Consider the following 25,270-nt stretch of genomic DNA (forward strand, 5'->3'; position numbering starts at 1 on the left):
AATAAAATTAGATAGCGTCTGTAGGAATTAGCACCATTATGCTATAAAAGTTATCATACATATTCCAAGAGACTACGATCTTAATACGCCGGCTTGAATGGTTACTTTTAACTTCATGCAGCATAATTAGCGACTACAATTTCCAATTACCCACGACTGCTGAAAGCCGAGAACTCAATATTCGTGTTCCGCGTAACAGATTACCCGCGTTGACATGCCTCTCGTTAAAATGCGGGCAAAGGCCATACAAAGACCGTGTTACATTAGTACGTTGTACCATAATATTTGGTACTGGTATCGTCAATATAATAACAAACTATAAATAATACAAACATCTCTACATAAGTCATACACAAACGTGAGTTATCAATAAAATAACCTTAAGCCGCTCCTGAGATGTCGTCCTAAGATGGATGTGTATCATATAAAATATGATGTCGTATTTTGATATAAGTAATACGCCTACTTCAGGGATTGATTATTATAACCCAGAGAATATTGCACACACATAATACATTTACTAAAATATTTGAAAGCATAATGTCTCAACAAGAAGTGAATGCAATAAAATACTTCTTTTCCATGATACTTTAATTTAAAAAAAACGTTACTGAGGCGAATAAGGATTTCAGTTCGTAAAATGATCTTTAAAGCCATAAGCCCTTTTTTATTGAAAAGTTAAGAAGATCGTGGTGACAATATGACTAAGTTTGTGCTTGTGCCTCTCCAACTAGGAATCCGATTGTGTTTACTCAAATCACCGCAAAGTAAACGACTTAAAGCTTAAAATCGCCTTTAAAACAAAGTTAGTTTCTTGTGACAAGGATAAATTATCTGCGAGAGGCCTCAGCAATTTCCGATATAATTGAATATACAATAGCAATATCAAAACTCGTTCGAATCGCAATATCAAAACTCGTTCGTTTTTTATAGCGTGCTGCATGTCATCCCGGTTAAGTTATGGAAGTCGCTTATGACAACGTGCTCCAGAACTCAATTAGTATATGTTGGAAAAAAATTAGACTTTAGGTGCCTTAGCAACGGAAGTAATGAGTGGGACACATTATCTGCCGTACGCATCCAGAAAAACACCATTTGGACCTTGTCAACGAAGCATGAAGCAGGCATTGACAACGATGGAGGGATGAGCTAAATCGGAGGTTAGATTCCATGCAGAAAAAAATTGTAGTTCGATTTAATAGGTATTTTAAATGTTTTTATTTTCTAACAATCTTATGATTTCTACCAATTCTAAACGTGTTATGGAAAGAAGAAGAATCGGCACTAAAAAGCCTTAACAGCCTCAACTGTACCCATCAGTAGGTGTGGCACCATAACCTCAGAGCCATAAACTCCTGGTTTTACGTTTGTAGGTACATCAATCTAAAAATCTTTGAAAAAAAAAAGTGTGTTAAAATTACCAGCAATTTCTCTTTAGGTCATTTTAGTTGATTAACGTTTCAGATAATAAAATAAAAAGACTTTCTTTTTTTCTTTTATGTTGTTTTCTGTCCCCAACAGAAATGCTTTCAAAATGGAATGAGGTACTAATTGTAAAGAGCTAATTGTAAAACGGCCTGTTATCCGTTTTTAATTAGTCCGCTGTTTTTACCGACATAAAAATACGTGAGAACCACCAAAAGGAACCCAGATATTCTTTTGTTGAGGTGGTTTTAATATTTGCTTTGTTTTACTAGACTTCTGTGAAAACTGTACAAAGTAAACCAAGAACGCCTAACCGACAGACGTAGTAGCACCTTAGACAAACAGCTAGGTAGTAAAACCACAAAAATAATGGTAAAAGATAAATAATGGTGGTAATAATGGTATAGATACAAAAATAATATCACACAGCAGAATCACAAGTCATCAATAATAAAAAATGAGATAATAATTGCATTAACAAGAATATACATTTGGAACTAGTAACTGTAGTTTCCTTTTAAGCATACAATGCCTGTGCCAGGCAGGAGACTCCGCTGCTTCAGAGCAGTGTTTATAAAAATAAAAGAAAGAAAAAAGACACTAATTATAACATTATAATAATTATTTTTAGCGGGAGTAGTAGTGTGAAAGGATATACGTGCGTCTGAGTTTGCTAGCCCTACGACATTGTCTTGGGATCAGAGGCTGCTCCACAACAACTCGGTGGGTAGCAACCTCTGTTAACAGAAATATATATATAAATTGACATATATATATATGACAATTTTGTAAAAATTTTGCACAGGTAAGACACTACGTCTGTCAGTTTCCACAAAATGCCGGCGAGATAAACAATCTCCCATTCGCTCGTAGTCCAGGACAGATACTTTTTTTTCTAAGTAAGTATATCCCTATTTACTACCACAGGGGCACAACAAGTTCTATACAATATCTAAGTATGTATAAATTTCCATGTGCTCCTTCATATTGTAATTTATATTCGAAAGCTTTTAGTGTATGCATAGACGTGTTTGTAAAAGTAATTCCTGTGCATCAGCTAAAAGCTTTCGAACATTTAGTCACCCCACCGAGCAATTATTAATGCTCTTTTTAACTGTGCGAAAGTTACTCCATTTTAGAAGAAGACGCAATCTTTTTATCATGGAAATTATGGTTATTTAAGGAAGCCACTTAATACATCTTTATTAGCATCCAGACGAAGTTTATTTTGGTTTTATATAAAAGTTATTAGATACGATTATTTTTTTATTAAACGAAATGAATGAATACAAGTTTTCACTAACACAGTTACGGCTCACCGCCTACCACGTTAGTAGTACATCAATGGGTATTGATCTATGTGTAAAAAGGATTTTATAAATGGTCAGTTAATATTTGATATTTTTAATTCTGTGTCGTTATCCCACAAACCTAATTGTCACCCTCTCTGGCCTCCCTGAACGCAACATTACGGCTTTAAGCCCCACTGTCCTCCTCCTAATTCGATTCCCTTTGTAGAAACACCTCCACCAACCCGCAGTGAAGCAACGTGGTGTAATATGCTCCGTACCCCCTCCGGTTGATCGAGGGGAGGCCTATGCCCAGCAGTGAGACGTATTTGTTATGTATATATCCGCCTAGGCCTTCTACAACTCTATGCTTTGTCCATGATAGCTTTACTGCCACATTGTATAAACATTTTTTAGCTTTTTTCTAGTAAGATATTTTATGTATAAAGTATTGCTTGGCGAATAAGTCATTTAAGTACATAATGTAACAAAAGCTATAAATATAAACCAACCTAAGACAGAGGGTATGAAGTTTAAGTAATCCACCACGCTGCTCTATCGCGGGTTGATTCAGACCATATTAAAATTTGGGCTATAAGCAGTCCAATCAATCGACAAATAATGTATCTCAACTGTTCTAGTATAATCTGTTGCTAAAGCCCCGCAATACAAAAGTGCCCTAAAACTATAAACGGTGCACAAACAAAGCAATACATAAATTTTAAATATGCGTCGAACTGTTTTAAATTGTAGTAAAAAAGTTATATAGCAAGCTTTCAAAGGATGAGTATTTGAATTTATTTGTTACTTTATTTTATTTCAAAAAAATGCTGATGCAAAATCTTGCATGGATACATTCCATAGTATACAAGGTGTTAGTGACATCGTAACGAAAACTTTGAGGGGTGGTTCAGGCCATGATTCTGAGTTGATATCAAGTAGAAATTTCCGTCGCAAAAGTATGGATTGGAAAATAATTAAAAGGAAAAGAAAATTTTTCATGAATTTTTTGACGCGAAATTCCACTTGATATCAACTCAGAATCATGGTCTGAACCATCCCCCTCAGTATTCGTTACGGTGTCACTAACACCCATACCTACTTATATGGCTACCGTATGTACTTGTACGGGGTGTAAGTGTCATCGTAACGAATACTGAGAGGGATGATTCATCTGATTATTCTGAGTTAATATCAAGTGGAATTTTCCATCGCAAAAGTATAGAATTGAAAATAATTTAAAAAAACTAAAAAAAAATCATGAATTTTGCGACGGAAAATTCCACTTGATTTTAACTCAGAATCATGGTCTGAATCAACCCCCTCAGTATTCGTTACGATGTCACTAACACCCAGTATTTCAGCCGGAATACAATAGAATATGAATAGATATCAAATTCAACATCAATTCCAATAAGTTACCCAGGGTTAATAATTGATCTTGATTTGGTTCTTCAGGAGACGTTTGTAATAGGTAAGTAAATAAGAATTTATGTCTATTAAACAGTTATTATTTTTAGCATGGTATACTTACTTACGAAGTTGAAAGGAAAGAATGTGATATAATTTTGCATAGAACCTTATGGAGACAAAGAAACCACTCGTAACACTGCAACCACCTCCATAAAGCGGCCGTACGAAGCCATCCATTCGGTAGAGTACTCAATATATGTTTGTACATTGTTCGGAACTTTGTCAAACTGTGAATACACAGCCCTACACGTGGGATATACCGAATGCCTGTGGCTCTGCGTAAATTATGCAACGTACCACCGAGATACCACCGAAATGTTAACCTCACGGCCGCTATGAATGTTTAAACTCGGTTTATGTGCGCGAAAAACCGACAGAGGTAACATAAAATCATTACTTTTGGGAACAAATTAATGTGTGATATGGTAAATAGGTACACCTAGAGCTCTTTTAACCTAACGAATTTATTTATTTATTTATTAGAAAGTTGAAAGAGCACTGTTTAAAAAAAGCACTTTCTTCAACGTTAGTTTCTTTTTATATAATTAATGGCCCCGATTTCTGCAGACAGCTTCTAATTTTATTTTAAGTTATACCCATCATTTTCTTATACGCGGAAAAGGAATGGGACGGATGATTGTCAACAAGTTTATTTTAAAATGAATGAATAACCCGGGCGAATAAAATAGGCATCTCGCTGGTATGCAATCTGTTTAACGTTCTGTCTACTTAACTCTGTCGGGTTATTGGCCGATGTAAAATTTTTAGACGGTTGTTTTAGATTTCTGCTTAAAATTGACGTGTATTTCAAATTTTATGCCTTTCGATTACTCGTCCCTTTCTTTTTGAGGGGATAAGAAAATGACAGGTATAACTTAAAATAAAATTAGTTGGCATCTGCAGAAATTAGCACCAATATATTGTTTTAAAGATAAAGACGTAACCAATCTGTTCTCGTGCTGTCTCTGTGCTAGAACCATAATTATGATATATTCTGTCTAACGTGTCTCCTGTCTTGCATCGTGCTAGTAATTATTCAGCAATTTGTTATATTTGTAACTTGACAACTTATAGGGTTGGCTTTCATAATTAGTGATATTTATATTAGTTAGGTTTATACGACAAATGCTTACGCAGTAATACATACATAAACATTCCACTGCTGGGCACAGGCTTCCCCTCAATAAACTTGAAGGGGTATGGAGCATACTCCACCACACTGCCTCACTGCGGGTTGGTGGAGGTGTTTTTACGGCTAATAGCCGGGTCCAACGGCTTAAGGGGCCTGCAAAGCCACAATCAGGTGTTTCCAGCCAGAAATCCTTACCAAACAAAGGACAGTCTCACAAAGCGATTTCGGCAATATGAGCCTAACGATCTAACCACGGAGACTCTTATTATATTAGTCAAAAATAACACCAAAAGTTATTAAAATAAAAACACCGTGGGTACCTGTCTAATATAAAAATCACTCATTATTAAAGTCATACAAATTAAGCGATCTGATAAGCGTCGTTGCTATAAAAAGGCGATTTCGACCGTGATTGAAACGTGCGATAAGAGAAAACGGATTTACTACGACCACGAACGAATATAAAATTATAATAGGCTTTTACCCTACCACATAACATGTCTCATAGTACTGTTAACTAATATTACATAAGCATAAGTCTTCTCAATTGACAAAGGGAAATAGGTACTTACCACAGTATACATAATATACACATAGGAGGAGGATGGAGTAAGTACTCCATCGAAACTTATAAGAAATGGGGAGGGGGGGGGGGTGAAAAAGGCCACATCGAAGCAATTCATCTAAAAAAAGCAATATTGCAATATGACATTTGCGTACTTATATAAAAGTAGTGCGCAATGCAAACAAATTTCAAATAGCAATATTGCTTTCTTAGATGAATTGCTTCGATGTGGCCATTTAAACCCCCCAGGTACGCTGTTTGTACCCGTATATTGATGACGTCATACCAATGAATTAAAAAAGAAAATGTATAGTTTTGACGTTACTAAAAAGCATCTCGTGTTACCGTGCGATTTGCTGTTTCTATGCAGTTATACCAATCGAACAAAAACTAAAACAAAAAAGAAACACGCAGTTGGCTGGTAGTACACCATTTTAAATGTAGACCACTTGAAGTAGCCGCGCCACTTAGACATCACAGACTAAGAACTGCGGCAGGACAAAGCGGATTTATTACAACCACGAGCGAACGGCAATTAAAACAGGCTTTAAATTTACCCTACACAGTGCAAAGTAATGGCTCAAGCCTCAATAGGCGTACGAACAATGAGCTATTCTTCTATAGGAAAACGCGAGGAAGTGATACAGTGATTACCCGCCCATAGCATTTAATACAAAATGGATAGGATGTAAATTGCTTCTATTATTATGTACAAATTTTGCATCATCATTGCTACACGTACGAAGCTTTAAGTGGTTTATTACAATACCATGGAAATCGAATTAGGGATTACGTTGTATTCAATACGATACGACTGTTGTCCGGGCTATGATCATGATAATCAAATATCTAACGGAAACGCATTTCGGTACGATATCTACAACCATAGTAATTATTGGAGTCTATGGAGGATTTCACTTCTAATTTTCCAGGAACAGGGGGTTAAAGAGGCCACATCGAAGCAATTCATCTAAAAAAGCAATGTCGCAATTTGACATTAGTGCATATAAACGTAAGTGCGCATTGCACACATTGCTTTTTAGATGAATTGCTTTGATGTGGCCTATTTAACCTCCCAGGTTTGATTTAGATGTTTTTTCTTTTCTTTTGTAGGGGTAATTTGATCATTTTAGTTCAGAAACATGTTGAGTGAAAAAAAAACATCAAATCTGAGCTCTCCCTGGCAAAATATTGTGGCAGGGTTTTTGTTGTACCAATATTTTTTTTTGTATTCTTATGAAAAATAAACATTTTATTTACTCAAAAAAAAATAAATAAGTAGAAGTAAGTTAGGAAGCTTCGGCTTTATTGACTCCACTAAATATAATATTTGCTTAAAGTTGGGTTGTTAACAACTCCGCTAGTAAATATTGATTTCGCGGTTTTCTTCGAAAATCAGTCTGAGCATTCCGGAAGCAACCAGTTTGCTGGAAGAGAGAAGCTTCAACAAGGAGAAAGGGTATGGTCAATAATCCCGTTGGGGTTACTTGAACCACAATCTCCTTTTTAAAACGTTTCTAAAATATAAATACCTATTTATATTTAGTAATTTCAAAATGCGCTTAGTAGCACTGACCGTTCACAAATGGAAGAAGGTTTGTTACAAATATAAATAACTATTTAAAGAAAAAAAAAATATAATGTAAAATGGGATTTAGTATCCCGCACTCCCCCTATGCAGAAGTTGAGAAGGTCCCTGAACGCTTTATTTCTTGAAAGTTCGAGAAAAAACGTCTTCTTAATTGTTAAATACTTTCACAAAAACAATATCCATTAGGACCAACTACGTAATAGCAGTTCTAAATAATTATGTTCCGGAAATTTTTACTCCGAGAAATGAAGATTATTGATGATTGATAATTCATTGATTGATTGATTGATAGATACCAGGAAGTTTGGTTGACTCTGTTACATACTTAGTATGAGCCGGATTTTTTATATTAATACTAGCTGTTACCCGCAACTTCGTTCGCGAGAAACCCTACCATTAAAACTAACAAACAAACAAATTTTGCCACCCTTTTTACCTCTTAGGGATTTAGTTTCGCCCAGTCAGCCAAAATCTAGTCTTAGTGAGCACCTAATAAACCCCCATGTCAAATTAAGAATCATAGCACTTGTAGTTTCTGAAATTTCGTGATTACCCAATGAGTGGTATTTCGCTTATAATACGTATATACCATATTTGGACGATAATAATAATTGGTAAGTACATGTGTAGAGAGATCGATATTCAGATACAAATAATATATTCTATAGATGGATTATAACTGAAGTCTACAACGGACAATGTTAAATAGAATATTTCTATTGAGCTTACTTTTCAAATTACTACGTTACGGATAACCTACCTTTATTTTAAATAAATTATCAAGCGATTATCTGAAATATTTCGATCAATATGTATACGAGTTACTTATATGATTACTTCTACGTTGTAAGTTTTAATTGAAAACGAGTTTTTGTCCTTTTGATTAAAATCGATTTTACGACGATTAACATTCAAACAATTTTGCTTTGAAGCTATTTTGATAAGAAACTACTTTGCTTTTGCTAAGACGACAACATAAAAAAAGATTATCAGGTTAGGTAAGCGAACCCCATGAGAAACGTGATAACAATGATGATGATTCTCTGATGATTCTATACTAAAAATGAACGACTTTTGGTTTGATTTTGAATGATAAGGCTGTTGTAAATAATAGCCCGATAGGTACGCAATCCATATAAAGTTTCCACTTTATTCCAAAGTTCTGAATCGTCGTTTCTTCAACACAATCAAGGTGGCTGAGAGCTTGTTATCTTTGCCGTTTCTCTTACTAAATTGCCCCTATAAAATTAAATGGTCATGCTGTTTTGCCTAATTGGCCACTTTAATGGCAAAGAACATGTGATTTTAGAATCTCTGTGCTTTTTCTTTTTGCTTTAGAATTTGTTTCGTTTGTTCGAAGTCCGAATGGAACAGAATGACACAGTCTATCTACACAAGTGAAGTAAAATATTTTACGTGTATTAGACTATCCTACCAGAAGAAAATCCACGTCATTCACTACAGGGTATTCTCGTAGTTAAATTTAAGTTTTTGAATGCACGATAGAATCATTCTTATGTAAGTCCGTTGTATAAATAGACTCATCGTTACGTTCAAATTCTAATTGATATTATCGAGCTAAGATAGTAGTAGTGAGAAGTTGAGGTGCTCGGTGGCGCAGCGGTTAACGCGCTCGGTCTGCGATTGTTGAAGTTAAGCGACTTTCGCAATGGCCGGTCATAGGACGGGTGACCACGGAAAAAAAAAGTTTTCATCTCGAGCTCCTCCGTGCTTCGGAAGGCACGTTAAGTCGTTGGTCCCGCGTGGTGGTTTAAGACCCGATCTCCCTATCCATCCATAGGGAAGGCCCGTGCCCCAGCAGTGGGGACGTTAATGGGCTGGTGATGATGAAGATAGTAGTAGTTGACTTTTTTCTCTATGAAATTGGTGATAGCCCATGAAATCCGTGTTCAGAGAACGTGTATCACTGTGTCACGGGTTTGAATTCCAGCTCGAGCTTTAAACCACTGAATTAGATTTTTGTGTGTTTGAATTCTCTGAATTTTTGGATCATACAAACATTACATGGGACATAAACATAGCTGGCGAGGAGATCAAGAAAGAATATCTCGGTTTCTTTTGATGGTTCGTATTTGTTGGTTTCTCTATTATTTTTGGGTATCTGCCGATGCACACCTATGGCCGCTGTTATATGTTAGTGAACGTAGTTATAATACCATGAGATATACTAGGGCTTTGACTTTATATCCCCGTTCATCCAGTCGTTGCACGTGGCATGTTGCATAACAACGTAGTACTGCGGCGTACCTAGCAGCTGCAGAATGTCAATTCTGCAGTGTCCTATAACGTCATGTATATTGGACCCTGTATTTACTGCGCGACAAAATTTCCCACCACACGTGTCGCTAAACGTATGTCGACTAAATTGAGATGTCCTTAAAATTGACTATAGTATGGTCTGTTCTGAATACTTCTGAAACGGCTCGTCTAGGATAGGACAGGAGAGTGCGTCCAAGGTCTCTGCTTACTCCAATAGTATAGGAAAAAGGTATGTACTTATGTGTGGCTAGAAGGCATCACCTCCCTAGACAGATAATAAGGTATATTTTCGTTATCACAACCAATTGAAAAATGACATCTCCTCTTATATTTTTGGCACATAGTATATCTTCACATTCCCGAGAAATGCGCTTCGGAGATATGTACCTTCTATTGGGCTGGTTTTCCTTTCGCGGGTTGCAAGGTCAGACAGGCATTCGCTTCTGGGAAAAACTGGACCTGTCAAATTTTCTGGTTAGATAAGCGGACCCGAGAAAACGGGATAACGCTAGGGAAATGATGATCTCTCTTACATAGTTCACAAATCACACTGGGGGAACTGCGCCACAAACGGGATGATCTTCAAAACTTCATAATCATAACGTTTAAAATTCGATGACCTAATTTGAGAGTCATCCAAAACAAAAAGTCATCTCACTTATTTGTTTGCCGTATTATGCATCTACCCCGCTAGGCGTATAGCGGTCACGTTTGCTGTGAGACACCTAATTTCCGCAATGTTCGTCCGTGACTAAACATAACCACAACTTTGCATAGCACAGGTAGACAGCGACACAATAGTGAAACGCAGCATACCTGATAACTAGGATTCTGGACTATGGTATTATTAACAGCCCCTATATAGGTCGTAAGGGTACTGTTTGGTGTAAAACACCAAACCCGCGACGAACGCAAACACGTTACCTATAGTATGCGTCGTCAGCACATTGCCGACGCATCGCGATAATTTATATTTTATAATTAAGTACTTAGTGCATTTTTTTGGAATCAGCGCGACAGACGCGAATGCACTCGCATTTGAAACATTTTAGCATTAACATTTAAACATTTATTCTACTTTAGTAAACAAACATTATCTCCAGAAGGGTGAATATCAAAATTTCAAGTTTGGTGGCGAAATTTCATATTATTTTTTCGTGAAAAATTGGGTTCAGATATGAAAAAGATCCAAAAGGATCCTGGGTTCCGACATGAAAAAGGATCCTTTTGGAAAAACTTTTCACGAAAAAGTTAATGAAAGTTAGCCACCAAACTTGGCACATTTTGATATTCACCCAGAACTGTCTTTTAATATCAAACACTTACTGACCATCCTCGTACTGAGCTAGCCAAAATAGGTACTTCATGCGAACACCATACTTGGAAATATATATAGGCATTCGGCTTTTCATAGACTTATATTATATACCTGAATGTAGTATATTAAGCCAGTTGGTATCCAGTGAAGTATCGAGGCTGACGTTATACGTACTTTACAATTACCTTCTAATAATTAAGTACCTATAGAAGATAGATTGGCATGTAGATTAAGTTTTTCTCTTTATATTGTCTAGATTTACGGAGATATAATTTGAGAAGGCATACCATCGAAAGAAAATTTGCAATCGGTTTCGGTTTCTAAAAACAAAATGTTGAACTGGCGACAAATTACAAGCTTAACCTATTTTACATTTAAATTAATGAAATAATTTAGTAATCAAAATATTAGTTTAAGTAAGTAGGTAGTATCCAAACCTACTCTCAAACCTAATTTGCAGTCGAAATATGTCCTGTAGCTTTACGAGAGGCTTCTCTACTAATAGCAAGATATAAATGCAAGCTTTTTTTTTGACGTGACTTATTGTAGATTTGCCGCAGATGGCATTAACTACTTGGCCGGACAAATGGGGAGCGCTGAAGGCTCTCACCCGATACAACGTTTAAGACAACAGGCCTAAGGGTGCCCAGTTGGGCGCGAACCTCGGCTCAGGGCGTCGTCTGAGAGGAAAAATATTTGAATTGAATTAATCGACCCTAGTGGGTCGATAGCAATAAGCGCTGAATGAGGGAAATCGTCAACCACGCCGGCGGGGTCGGTATCGGGTGGTGTCGCGAGCTGATTGGCTGCCTCTATGGCTAGAGTAATTGGGTCGTCGGGATCGTATATTACGTCTTTCGGACGCCGATACTTTTCAGTACTGTCCCTAAGCAGAATGTATTCGGAAGCCGCAACTACCAGGGGATACATGCAAGCAGGTATATTAATTTTAATATTACGCAGCGACGCGACGTCTGAACAATGAATTGATATAGAAGATGAAGCACTTATTTTGCGTTTTAAGTACTACTTAAAAGTACTTAAAGGGACCATAAAACCCCGAAATAAAATTATACCAGGCAGTGCGAGTATTAAAGACAAAGGAATACACAAGAGGCAATTACGGACGGCCTATTTCCGAGGACAATGAAGGTAAAACGATCGTTTATTTTCGAAAACAATGATGGCATGGAGTCGACTGCTATCACGCCATGATGACATTGCTGTTACCCAATCAGTATTCAATCTATATAGTATAATATAGTTGATATCAAGTGGAATTTCCTGTCGGAAAATTCATAAAAAAAGTATTTTTTTTTTTTAAATTATTTTGTGGAGGAAGCAAGAGAAGTGTGTCAGGATCGAAGCAAATGGAATTCTATAGTCTCTGCTTACCCCGGGTGGAGATAGGCGTGAGTTTATGTATGTATGTGTATGTTTAATTATTTTCAGTTCCATACTTTTGCGACGGAAAATTCCATTTGATATTAACTCAGAATTATGGTCTGAATCATCCCCCTCAGTATTCGTTAAGATGTCACTAACACCCGGTATATATAGCCTGTATCCACCGGGTATAAACAGGCAACCACTGCTGAGTACCTACCTATAGGCTTATTCACTTTTCGACATCCCTTAAATTTCAATCCTGTGGAATTCTTATTCGCCGCTTTTCGCCATACCTTACAATGCCATTCGGCCTGTATTTAAGTAGAATCTAAATGCAGAATCGCGACGGTGAGAACTGTTTCTTTTTGGTGCATAAGTAATATTTGTGTTCGTAACGAAATTCCATAGTCTTGCTTACCCCGGTGGGAAATAGGCGTGCGTATGTAATGTATGTATTATGTATCTTGTGTTTGGACTACCGACCGAATATTAAACGAAATACTTTAGTCAAGTTTGATTGTATGTTATAATGTTGTCAACAGGCACTCTTGAAAGATCTAAAATGAGCTGACTTGTTTCGATAACTGTTTACAGTACTAATTAAACTTGTCAAATCTGTCGAAAAACGAACATTTGCAAGACTTCCCGCGTCGTTGAAGACGAACAGCCAGTCAGCAAACGTCAGATAAGATGTTAGCACTTTGGAATGGTAAAAACTTCGACGTGAGATGTGACTTTTTGTAAGTATTTTTTTTCGGATAGCATTCGCTACTCTGCAAGAGTAAGTAATAGAGGATAATGCTGAAGGATCTAGTAGAATGATGAAACAATTAAAACTTGCCTAACGTTTCTTTGGCGGTCGCGGATATCTGCCACCTTAACTGAAGCATCATCTTACTGAGACACCACCGTTGCGCCACCAACAAAATATATGCAGTTGCACAAAGGGTACCTAGTTACGTACCCAGTTTATTGATTAGAGAGAGTTGCTCTACTAGATACATACGTATGAGGGAGAGAACCACTCGTTCATTGGGAGACTATTCCCCAAGCTGGACAGTTACAAGTTGATGGTTATGGTAATGGTGCAGCATAGAAATTGCGAACTTGCATTATGACACACGCTCAATTAACACTGCGCACTAGAGAGGAGAATGCGTCATTAACAGTGAGTGACAGTCATGCAGAAATAGAGGGTACTGTACTATTAATACCTCCTATATTTATACAAGGGATGTTAGGGAGTTCCGTAACCAAAACTATCGGATATCCGATATAAAAAACATCCGTAACCGTAACCGAATCCGAAATTTAAGTTTCGAATAATATCGGATAGGGGCGCAGCCTAATTGAGACACATTTTGATCAGCTGGCCGCTGCCAGTGCCGACACACAAGCCGCGCGCATTGATTGTTTTTTTCTTCTTTTATCGTCATGACATATTATAACTTGTCGATACCTATTTATATACCTATTTGTATTTTCCTTTTGAAATTCCTTAAAAAAATAATATCCGTAACCGAAATTATCCGAAAGTAACGGATAATCCGAAATAATATATAATTCGTATCCGTAGCCGTATCCGGTATAATAATCATTCTTATATGCGTATCCAATCCGTATCCGAAATTTCAAATCCATAGCATCCCTGATTTATACTGTAAGACTCTTAACAGAGTTACCTATGGTGATTTTGAAATAAATACTCATTATTGAAGCATGTTTGTATGTTATTCATACCGGTTGAAAGGGGTAATACTCAAGTTTAAGCTGCGTGGCGTACCCTAAACGGAAGATTGTCAATTTTTAATTAACACGGCCCGCAATGAATCTTGTATAGCACGTGGACGGATTTCCTGTACCACAATTTAGGTCAAAGTACGACTTATTAACAGTGAAACAACAGGGTTGGTAGAACAATACTATATTTTGGTGGGTACTTTTGACAGTCTCTCTAAAGTAGTGAAATAAATTATAAGTATCTATTTAGGCGCTCACAAAGTATTGGTAAGTACTATATTTAGTACATAGTTTTTTCTCCAAGGTATCCGAACCCGACCAATAAATATGACAGTCGCCGCCTAAATAAGAACAACAATGATTAAATAATATTTCTAGTGTTAAGTTAACAAAACAGCCGCAAACAGTTCCAAAGAACCATACTAAAACTTTATCTATTAAAATTTAATCAGTATTCGTAGTAAAACATTCGATACAAATTTATCAGGCGAAATACCCGAGCCGGATCCGCACACAACCAACCAGATACAATTAAAACTTTCTTCTCGTGGCACAAATCATAACAGACAAGGGGGCGATTTGATTGAAATTAATGAACTTGTCGAAAGTGAAAAGTTGGTTGGAAAGTCTCGCTTTAGGCGCCTCAAGGTAAACAATACGTGACCACCCCGCGCGCCGCAAAAATTACGTGCCAAAGTTTATAATGAAAAAAAAAACAGGTCTTTACGAAATGCAAAATTAAACTTCATATTGTAATAAAAAAAATGCTTTATCTTCGAGTTTGCCAAATAAACAAAAGCAGTCTGTATCCATCCTATATTAATTACTCTTCATCTACCACCAGAGAAAAAAGCTACACAGTGGCAATTCCGTACCCTTATCCTGATGAGGGATAACAGGATGTCATAAACATCAACCTTATCGTCTATGGGCCTGTCCACATCCCCGTGGAATTTTCACATTTACGTCACCGTGATGCGAAGATGTAGACAGGCCCTACTAAGATTGGAACGAACCGCAAGGTATGGTTTAGACACCATGATACTTGTCTACTACGGTTTGATAGAGAAATATCACATTTATTTCTACTAGGTACTAGATAGGTACTTACAGATAACTTTGAAAACCGATTCGTACCCCAATCCTAATCGTATTTAAACCTGCGAACCTTAGATGCTAAGAAAGCGTTCCACCACTAATTCATTTCATTATAATGAATACGAGTAAACCATTTATTTCAAACTATAAAGGTTAACCAAAATATACAAATAAAAAATAATATTAAAAACTTAAAACAAACCACTCATGTTGACACATTTCATTTTTGTTTTCATTTCATTATTTGCAAGTTGCAAGGTTGCAACTAACTGAGCCAATCAGAAATACGATTCTGTGCTCTGAAAACTCATTAACCGATGCAGTTCCCTGTTGGCGAAAAATCATTTTGTTGGAAGTGCAAATAGTTTGAACAAGTCCCACACAAACATGCACATCGAAAAATGGATCAAGATAGCACAATTAGACTACCTACTGGCTCCGAAAATAGGCTAGAAAATGCTATTTTGTTTCTCCTAACTTATTGTAGATTTGCCCGGAAGAGAGACCCCACAGTTGTTTTAATTTATCAAGTAAACAAACAGAAAAACAAAACAAGGAAACTAACGTGCCTTTTGTTTTGATTTATTGCGCACCAGAACCGTCTTAAGACTAAAATTTCAATAAACATCCGAGATTACATTCGGTAAAAACTTTTCTAAACATTTAAGAATCTCTTGGACTTCTGAAAGTGTTCCACTTGAATGAAAATCTGTATAATAAGTATGTCATGTTGAGCTAAACCGTCATTGAGACGTAAAATGACTCGTGGTAAACTTCAATACAAAAGAAACCTTCAAAATAATACCTTGCCCTAAACTTTAGAGAAAAAAGAATTACACTTTACCGTCTAGAGGTATTTATTCGTAGTCTAGAGGTTATTTAAAAAGGAATGTCCATTTTTATTTTCGTGACCTAACAATACGTTCAAAAATGTATTATTTATTTTATATTATTTATGTTTGATTTGTTTTCTTGGAACAAAATATTTTTTTGGAAGACATCAGCTATCGTTGGGAAGTAAAAGAAGAAGAAGAACCTACGTTTAGGCTTCGGGGCCGTAGCGATTACAATATAAAATATATATTAGAAAGATAAATCTTCAAAAAAGAAGTTTAAGTAACTCATGTTATTAAATTCCAATTTATTTATTTTTTATTTATTTATTCCATAGTAATCTTGTAAGTATGAACTTGTTTTAAAAGTTTGCGATACTTTGGGTTAAACAGAGTAAATGAGTTTTTTAATATTCATTACTTATTAATGTTTTAAAACTATTTTAATGTTCATTAGCCTCCTTTAAAACATAAAAACTGCAAACGTAGTAAATATTAAGCTCGCTGCATAAAAAGCAGATTTTTTTGACATTACTTATTGTTGATATGCCGCAGATGGCTTGATTAACTACTTGGCCGGACAAATGGGAGCGCTGAAGGCTCTCACCCGGTACAACGTAAAAAAGACAACAGGCCTGACGGTGCCCAGTAGGACGCGAACCTCAGCTCAGGGCGTCGTCTGAGAGGAAAAATATTTGAAAGAATTAATCGACTCTAGTGGGTCGATAGCGATAAGCGCTGATTGAGGGAAGTCGTCGACCACGCTGGGGTCCTATCAAAAAGCACAAATCTTGCTCCGCCCGACGCGGTTTTATTGAAACGCTCGCGTTACCGCTTTTATGCGTATCAGGCTTTACAGTCGCAAATAAGGAAGGAATAAGGTTTGGCCCAAGATTTGACGTAAAATGATATGCTTTTACCCCGAGGTTGTTGTTGATTTGATCAGGAATTTAAATCACTTACAATTTTTTTATATATATTTTTGCGAAACCGCATAAGGTCCTTAAGTTCGTAATGGCTTGCCAAAGAGAGAAATTAAAATCAGAATTTAAGTTCTGAGATATATTTTTATAAGAATCCTGATAATAGATTTGAGGTTACTTCCCATTCGCACGACAGAAGAAGACGACTTTTGAATTTATTTTATATCTCAACTCTGTGTAAATTGAGTTTGTTGAGTTTCCTTCCATTATACGCGTTTGATAAATAAACTAGTTAGGTGCGTAGTAAAGTCATTACTTAGCTATCGGTCTCATAATATTGGAAAACTTTGGTTGCAAACCTATTCTTGAGTACTGGTACTTTGGATCACTTTCATGGACTTTTAAATCCTCTCTTAAATCCGTTGCGAAACGCTTTTTCATATATAGTTTTGTGTAAACTAGACACCAAAAAAAAGTATCAGGAGCACCGATTTCAGATCAGGTGTAAAGCGCTTGTCTAAAATATACCTTATCAATTTTGTATCAAAGTACACACCATCCTGAGGAGCTCGGTGGCGCAGCGGTAAACGCGCTCGGTCTGCGATTGTTGAAGTTAAGTTGCTTAACTTCAACAATCGCAGACCCACCCACCCATAACCACAAAAAAACGTTTTCATCTCGAGCTCCTCCGTGCTTCGGAAGGCACGTTAAGCTGTCGTTAATAACCATCAATCCGCACTGGGCCCGCGTGATGCTTTAAGGCCCGTTCTCCCTATCCATCCATAGGGAAGGCCCGTGCCCCAGCAGTGGGGACGTTAATGGGCTGATGATGATGATGACACACTATCCAACCACTTAAATTATAGTGTGCAATAAATACTTTGACTTTGACTATCCAACAGGACACAAGGCCACTGCCCGACCTTTATTGCTATTCATAACACTGACCAATCTCATCTCGCCACTGATTGGTTTATAAGCCGAGGGTATTGAAGGAAGTTTCGATGAATAAATAATATAATAATATCATTAGTGTAGGTACATGTGTCAAGTCGTTTGAATACCTGCCATACTGCTACTTAACAAATACTGTGTTACGTTATACTTTTGTTAATCGCAACATACTTTAAATTCCAAAGATGCTCATAGGTTTAGGTACATTATTTTACTTTTCGGTTTTCGTTATCTACATTATGGAATTTCTTTGTATTAAAGATACTATTATTATCACTATTTTATCATCTGTACGACGGTGCACACGACTTCGAGAAGCGATTGGTCGGTCTTTGACTTACAGACGTACGACGTTTATCTATGTACACAGTGTTTCTTACGACATAACATAGACTTGAGAAGGTATAGTAGAACTTACTGGTGGTCTACGGTGAGGGCTCTCCTCGGGGGCGGCACCAGCGCCACTGGCCAGGCTGCTTGTACCAACGACTCCCGCACGAACTGTTCCCAAGATGGCGACGTTCCTAAAACAAAACAAATATTTTTTTTACCTGAAAAATATGTAAATTTTATGACTGGAAAACCGCGTATATGGCAAGTGCTGGGCCATTTGTGAGATACGTAAAACGAAACGAGTCCTTGGCAACAGTATGAGGTAAAAAAAACATTCCTATTTATTTATTTAGTAAGTATGCCTAAAAGTGTCGTCTGTACTCGGAATTTTTACATATTCAAGAGCTAAAAATGGCGTAAAGGGACGTCTAAATTGTACATTCGCACAACCCTAACTGAAAACTAATATTGTAAGTCAAATAGATGTGCCTGCGTAGTATGATGCAAACACTTCTAAAGAGCAACTTCTCAGTTTCTTAGTCTAATAAACTTCGGAATGCGAGACATCGCTATTTCCAGAACGAAAAGTTTATTTTTTCATCTAACTACGCAAACGGCAACAGGACCGCCACAAAATACTATCCGTGACGTAAAATTCCTTTACGTTTCAACCAAGATAAAACTTACAAGAAAGACACCTTATAAGAAAAAAGGTATGGAGGTGTTTCTCATCTCGAGGTTATAAAAACAGACAGTAAAAAGAAATTTCCAAAGTAGACGAAAAATACAGGTTTCTTAGAGATATTATCTTTATTATACGAAGCGAATAAACAAGTCTGAAGTAATTGCAACTTACACTCAACTAGGTAGGAAAGGGGAGGAAAGTTTGGATGCTTGTAATACCAAGTTATTCCCCAAGTTTAAAACTTAAACGGATTAATTCTGAGCGTATTTCACATTAATTACATAAAATGTTATTTATAAAATACCACTAGTGAGTTCAAGCCTTTCTCACAACGAATTAAAGAAAGGGAAGTATGGATAGGCTCGTCAGATCCATATTATATATATTTATAATAACTAGGCATCGTATAATTTTTAATCTTATCTGAATATTATGCAGTTTCTAAATATATATAAAAAAACAATAAAACGATTATTGAATGTGGAGGAAGCAATGGAAACCCCGAATTCCATAGTCTCTGTTTACTCCGGCGGGAAATAGGCGTGAATTTATATTACGTATATGTAAAAAACCTACGAATGTTAGATAAATAAGAATCGATCGACCTTATCTGGACGTATACATCACTATGCTAATGAACGTCTTAACACTAGCTTCTGTACTTTGACAGATCTAATTCTTACCCTTTTTTTGACGTGACTTATTGTAGATTTGCCGCAGATGGCATTAACTACTTGGCCGGACAAATGGGGAGCGCTGAAGGCTCTCACCCGGCCGGTACAACGTTTAAGACAACAGGCCTGAGAGTGCCCAGTTGGGCGCGAACCTCGGCTCAGGGCGTCGTCTGAGAGGAAAAATATTTGAAAGAATTAATCGACCCTAACGGGTCGATAGCGATAAGCGCTGGATGAGGGAAATCGTCGACAACGCCGGCGGGGTCGGTACCGGGGCTCTGAAGTGTTTGGTGTCGCGAGCTGATTGGCTGCCTCTATGGCTAGAGTCTAATTCTTACCGTCACTTACCGTAACAAATAAATTAAAATTATTTATTTTTATACTATTTTTTTAAATTTAAATATTTTTTTTATATATTAAAATTAAATAAGTGTGGACTATGGAACCTTAACAAAGTACACTGTAACTAGTGTTGGTGGCAGGCATATAAGCATGTTTCTTTCACTTCAGCTATAATTTAAATACCATTGAACGTGCACATACGACCGGGAAGCTTATTACCTACTGCAGCTCTTAAATTTACCGAGGAGAGTTTCACACTTCACACGGCTACGCTTAACCTCAACCTGATTCTGCTATGGGGTTTATGCACCATGTGGTGGTTTATTTTGCTAGTAAATTTAAATTTAACTCGGTAAGTATATTGTTTTGCGAAGCCTGTGCTCAGAGTGGCTGTTTGATTGGTTACTGACATGTAACCAGACTGACTAATGACTGACTGACTGACTGTCTGAAGTGACTGTGTTATATGTAGTAAGATGATCCGTGCACCGGAAGGCACATATAAGTAAGTATTCGTAAAATGAGCCACGTCAAAGGGCCTTTAGCGGCTCAATAATGACCCTGACACCACGGTTGATGGGGTTGGTAATCCACCTCACAACGCACACGATAGAAGATGTAACCTAATTTATTTTACTGTTTTTAAAACAACACATAACATAATCTCACGACTATATTCCAAAATGGAGTAGTCAGAGGTACGAGTAGATTCATCGCAAGATGAACTGAGTATATACACTTCACCTGAGCTTTCTGTTAGATCAACGTGATAGGTGGTGAGCCGTCTAATAATAGTCAAGCCAACTATGTTAGTGAAAAGCGCTCCGCGTTTGAATAGCAGCCTGGTGATAGACGGGACCACAGCTACATTTTTTAATAAATGGTTAGGTAATATTTATCTTACGGAATAATATTAATATAATAATAATATTTATTATAATTTTATTTAGACGGAAGGGGCAAGTCACAGGGACTGTAACCTGGAACCTGACAGAGGGCAGTAGTTAATGTCAGTACTATTCAGAGGCGGAGGACAGGAGTCCTAGTATGGCTTTGTAATACCTCTGGGCGCCATCCCACTTGCGTCAGACAGAGTACTGCGGGGCGGAAGGCAACAGAGAAACCACTGCCCTATTTTTCCCTAAAAAAGTAGCATGGAAATGCTGCACCGACAAGAGCGTGGCTCTGAAATAAATATATAAAAGTATAAATAAATAAAAGTATTTTTTGTAACGTTAGGTCGTTACTCTAGTATAGTAGTTTATTTTTATATGAAAATCGGCGAATGTCATTCAGATTTTCTACCAGAGAAATCTTATGGTTGTTTAATATTATTAAATGCAATAGAAATTGTTTGTTCAAGCAATATCTCTTTGATTATCCGACATATATATATATAATAAACTTTACGAGAAAAACACAAGCAATATATTTGAATGAATATGTCGTAATTTATAGCCCTTTTATGCACAATATCATCGATGAAATAATTGCTTGTTAGAAGCCTTTTAATACAGCTTAACTCTAACAACTAATTGCGTCTTGCATTAGTATCTTTCTGAGTGCATCATCCCATTTGTTAGAAGGCTGTGTTCATTAGCTAGAGGAGAATTTACACTGGTTTACGCAGTAATTAAGTACGTACAGTAGATTAACTGCAGTAGTAAAATAAATTGCTTTTCTGAATTCAGTAGACACCAGGGGGGTTAAAACGGCCACATCGAAGCCATTCATCTAAAAAAGCAATATTGCTATTTGACATTTGTTTGCATTGCGCACTTACTTTTATATGCGCAAATGTCAAATAGCAATATTGCTTTTTTAGATGAATTGCTTCGATGTGGCCTTTTTAACACCCCTGGTATGCAAGCCCCTGACACAACACGTATATTTAATTCAATTACATTTTTGATTAATGGCTCCTGTGTGATCATAATTCTGCCATATGCACAGGTTATTTTACGCGCGTATTTTTTTTTATATTTCCGTATATAACCGCTAGAGGTGGCTCTGTAAAATAACGTAGACATCTAGTGTCAGCGGGTTGCATATCAACGAAGTGTCTACTGAATTCGGAGAGCAATTTACTACAATGATTAGTTAACGTATTGCGTAAACACGTGATACAGTCACAGGTGACTAGAACTAAACTCTCTACAAACAGTGCTAAACTTTAAATGCACATACACAAACTCACGTCTTTTTCCCACCGGGGTAAGCAGAGACTATGAAATTTCATTTGCTTCAATCCTGACACACTTCTCTGGCTTCCTGCATATTCATCAAATTCGATATACAAAAAATATATACTAAAGGTAATTGCTTATTGAAGCACATTTTATAACTTGATTTGAAACAACTTTAAGCTTTAATTATTTAAATTATTCAAATGTTAACAGTAAACCCGCTTAGATACGATTTTAAAAGCTAATAAACTTTTTAACGTATATAAACGTCCTTGTCAACTTTCACGAATGTTCGCCCGTAATAAATCCGCGAGAAAAACGCAGCACGCTACATTTTGCTCCGTACTTCTTGTATTTAATTAAAAAACTTTGAATAATTTCGCTTGCATAATGCGCAAAACATATTTCATTCTGAAAAGTGTTTCCTCAAAGTGTAAAAGCTTCTACTCCTCTGGGACCAATACTTTTCCAGATATAGGTATAAGCCTTCTCTGGCTGTCGCGTGATACATTTTTACTTGACTAACGAGTTTGTTATCTCACATTTGTAAAGTAACAAAATATATTTTCATTTTGTTGCGTTAAAAATACGAAACAAACTGAAACAGCAAAGTTTCATAGCCGCATAGGCTACGACGTAACGATAGCGTAGCAATTTGCTACGTTATTTTTGTTGTATACCAGTTTTCATGGTGATAATATATTGTTGGTAATAAAATATATCAAAGTAATAAAATAACAATTAAGTAATATAACATAAGGTTACGACTATATTGCCAATTGGGCTAGTCAGAGAGGTACAGCCATCGTAAGATGAACTGAGCAGCCACGCTTCGCCTGTGCTTTCTGTTAGACCAACGCATGGTGATAGGTGGTGAACCGTATCACCATCTGTAATGGAGGAACTAATTGTATTTTCGAACAAAATTGGTAAATAAAATATAATTTCCTAAGGCAGTAGGGTCTGGGTAAACTTAAAACATTAAATGGGTTTTTAAAATTAATCAATGCAAAATCAAAGTCAACATTAATTTATTCACAGCAGCTACGTAAGTATTATCATAAGTAAAGGAATATTTCTTTATGTTATAATATTATAACATCGATATTTTTGGGGTATAACAGTTTGGAAGTTTCGAGTTTATTTACTTTCCCTCGCAAGTACATTTTCTTAAGTAACTCCTTTGACATTTTTATACCAATGCACTTTTTCAGCTAAGTAGTTAATGTCATTTGTAACAAATTTCGTGCTACGGAAGGTTCGTTGGTCCCGGTTACTACTTAAGTTAATAGTCGTTACATGAGCCATATCAGGGGCCTTTGGCGGCTCAGTAGTAATCCCGACACCAGGGTTGATGGGGTTTACCAACCCCGCACCTCAGAACTCACATGATAGAAGAAGTGGCAAATCTACAGTAAGTCGCGTCCAAATAATAAAAATCATTTTTCTAAATTCATGAATATATGTTTTAGACAATTCGTGGACTCCAGCGCTGTGGATTGACTTGTCTATCCAGTTATGACCATCGATAAAACCTGTAATGTCATGTAAGCTTAGTGTCATGTTCAGGGCATGCATTTATTATTATGACACGTTGTAAGCAGAATACTGTAGCAGGTGGTTTCATATTGCCAACATTTGTCAGTCTTTTAGGTAAGCTAACGTAGCTTTGACTTTGCTTTTGTATTTACCATAATACTGAACCGGCGCGCAAGTTTGACATAATATAACACAAGCTCAACTACATTCAATAAAAGGTTGTGAGAGGTACGATAAGCTTCAAAACTCCAACAGTTTTTTTAAAGTAATAAATTAACTGGTTGCACTTAAGACCACCTGGTTATATGTTTCTGTAATAGACCAAAAACACCTACAAAAACATTAATTTTATAATTATGGCAACTAGTGGTTCATAATTTCACCACTGTTTACAAATAATGCGCTGGGCTTAGTGACTGCACTTTTGTTCTTTGATTGTACATCCATTGCAAGATGAACTAAGTACCCACACGTCACGGGGTATTCTGTTAGACCAACGTGATAGGTGGTGAGCCGTCCGCGTTTTTCAAACATGGATAAATAAATAAATTGATGATAAATGAAGTCCAAGAAGCAAGAGAAGTGTGTCAAGATTAATGCAAGTAGAAATCCATGATCTCTGCCCCCGATAGGAAAGAGATATCAGTTTTCTTTATGTATGTGTATAATTATTACCATCAAACACGGGTTATCCCGTTTTTCATCTGGTCTACTATGCTATGTGTATATATTATTATGTATTCTGCAATATAACATACGGAATTATTATGCGAGAATGTGGTTCAAAGACTAACTTCTTTAAAAAAAATCTCAAGACATTATTAATAACATATCACCTATCATGGATAATGGATATAGCTCTGTACAAAAATATATAACTTGTGCTATGTACAAGGGAAGCGAATTTCCATATCTTCTCATCGAAACACTCTTCATATTTCGTAAGTTTGATCATTTAATCGATATTATAAATAAGTTAAATGGTATTTTAGAGTAGGTAGCTATTGTTCCAAATTCAAATTTAAAATTCAATTAAACTCGTGTTTTGATGAACAAAATTTCGGAATAAATTCAATTATTTTTTGAAGAGAAGTACGTATTTAGAACGTAGGTTGGCTGGAAAAGATACTTAGCAATAAGGCCGAGTGTCATTTCATATAGGTATACTATCCCGTATAACTTTGTCTGTATACTCGTATAAATATTAAACGCCGTGTTTATATATGTATACATTACTACATCCGATTTATGGAATAAGATATTTTGTTCTCGTCCCAAAAAATACACCTCACGTACAAGTTGTATGAGATGTTTATAAAATAACTACAAAATATCTCTCAAGACGTTGTGTAACATAAAGCTCCAACAGTTTATAAAACATGTACCAAATGGATGTGTATAAACGTCAAGAATTTTCTAAATGAAGAGAATGCCACAGCTATAAAGACCATTCTACATAAAAGCATAGTATAAGGAATAATACTAGGTATACAACGGCAAT

The 25,270-nt window shown here is 36.4% G+C and overlaps 1 protein-coding gene across 1 annotated transcript in view; it reads right to left on the bottom strand.

The window, feature by feature from the left end:
- The window catches only part of LOC126380022 (GTPase-activating Rap/Ran-GAP domain-like protein 3), a 314,259-nt gene that overhangs the window by 186,583 nt on the left and 102,406 nt on the right, over positions 1–25,270 (bottom strand). Inside the window, exon 3 of the mRNA XM_050029130.1 lies at positions 18,429–18,534. Coding sequence (XP_049885087.1) covers position 18,429 — 1 coding nt within the window. The 5' untranslated portion in view covers positions 18,430–18,534. The remainder of the gene's footprint in view (positions 1–18,428; positions 18,535–25,270) is intronic.

Source organism: Pectinophora gossypiella, chromosome 3 (genome assembly GCF_024362695.1).
Source record: "Pectinophora gossypiella chromosome 3, ilPecGoss1.1, whole genome shotgun sequence".
Lineage (NCBI taxonomy): Eukaryota > Metazoa > Arthropoda > Insecta > Lepidoptera > Gelechiidae > Pectinophora > Pectinophora gossypiella.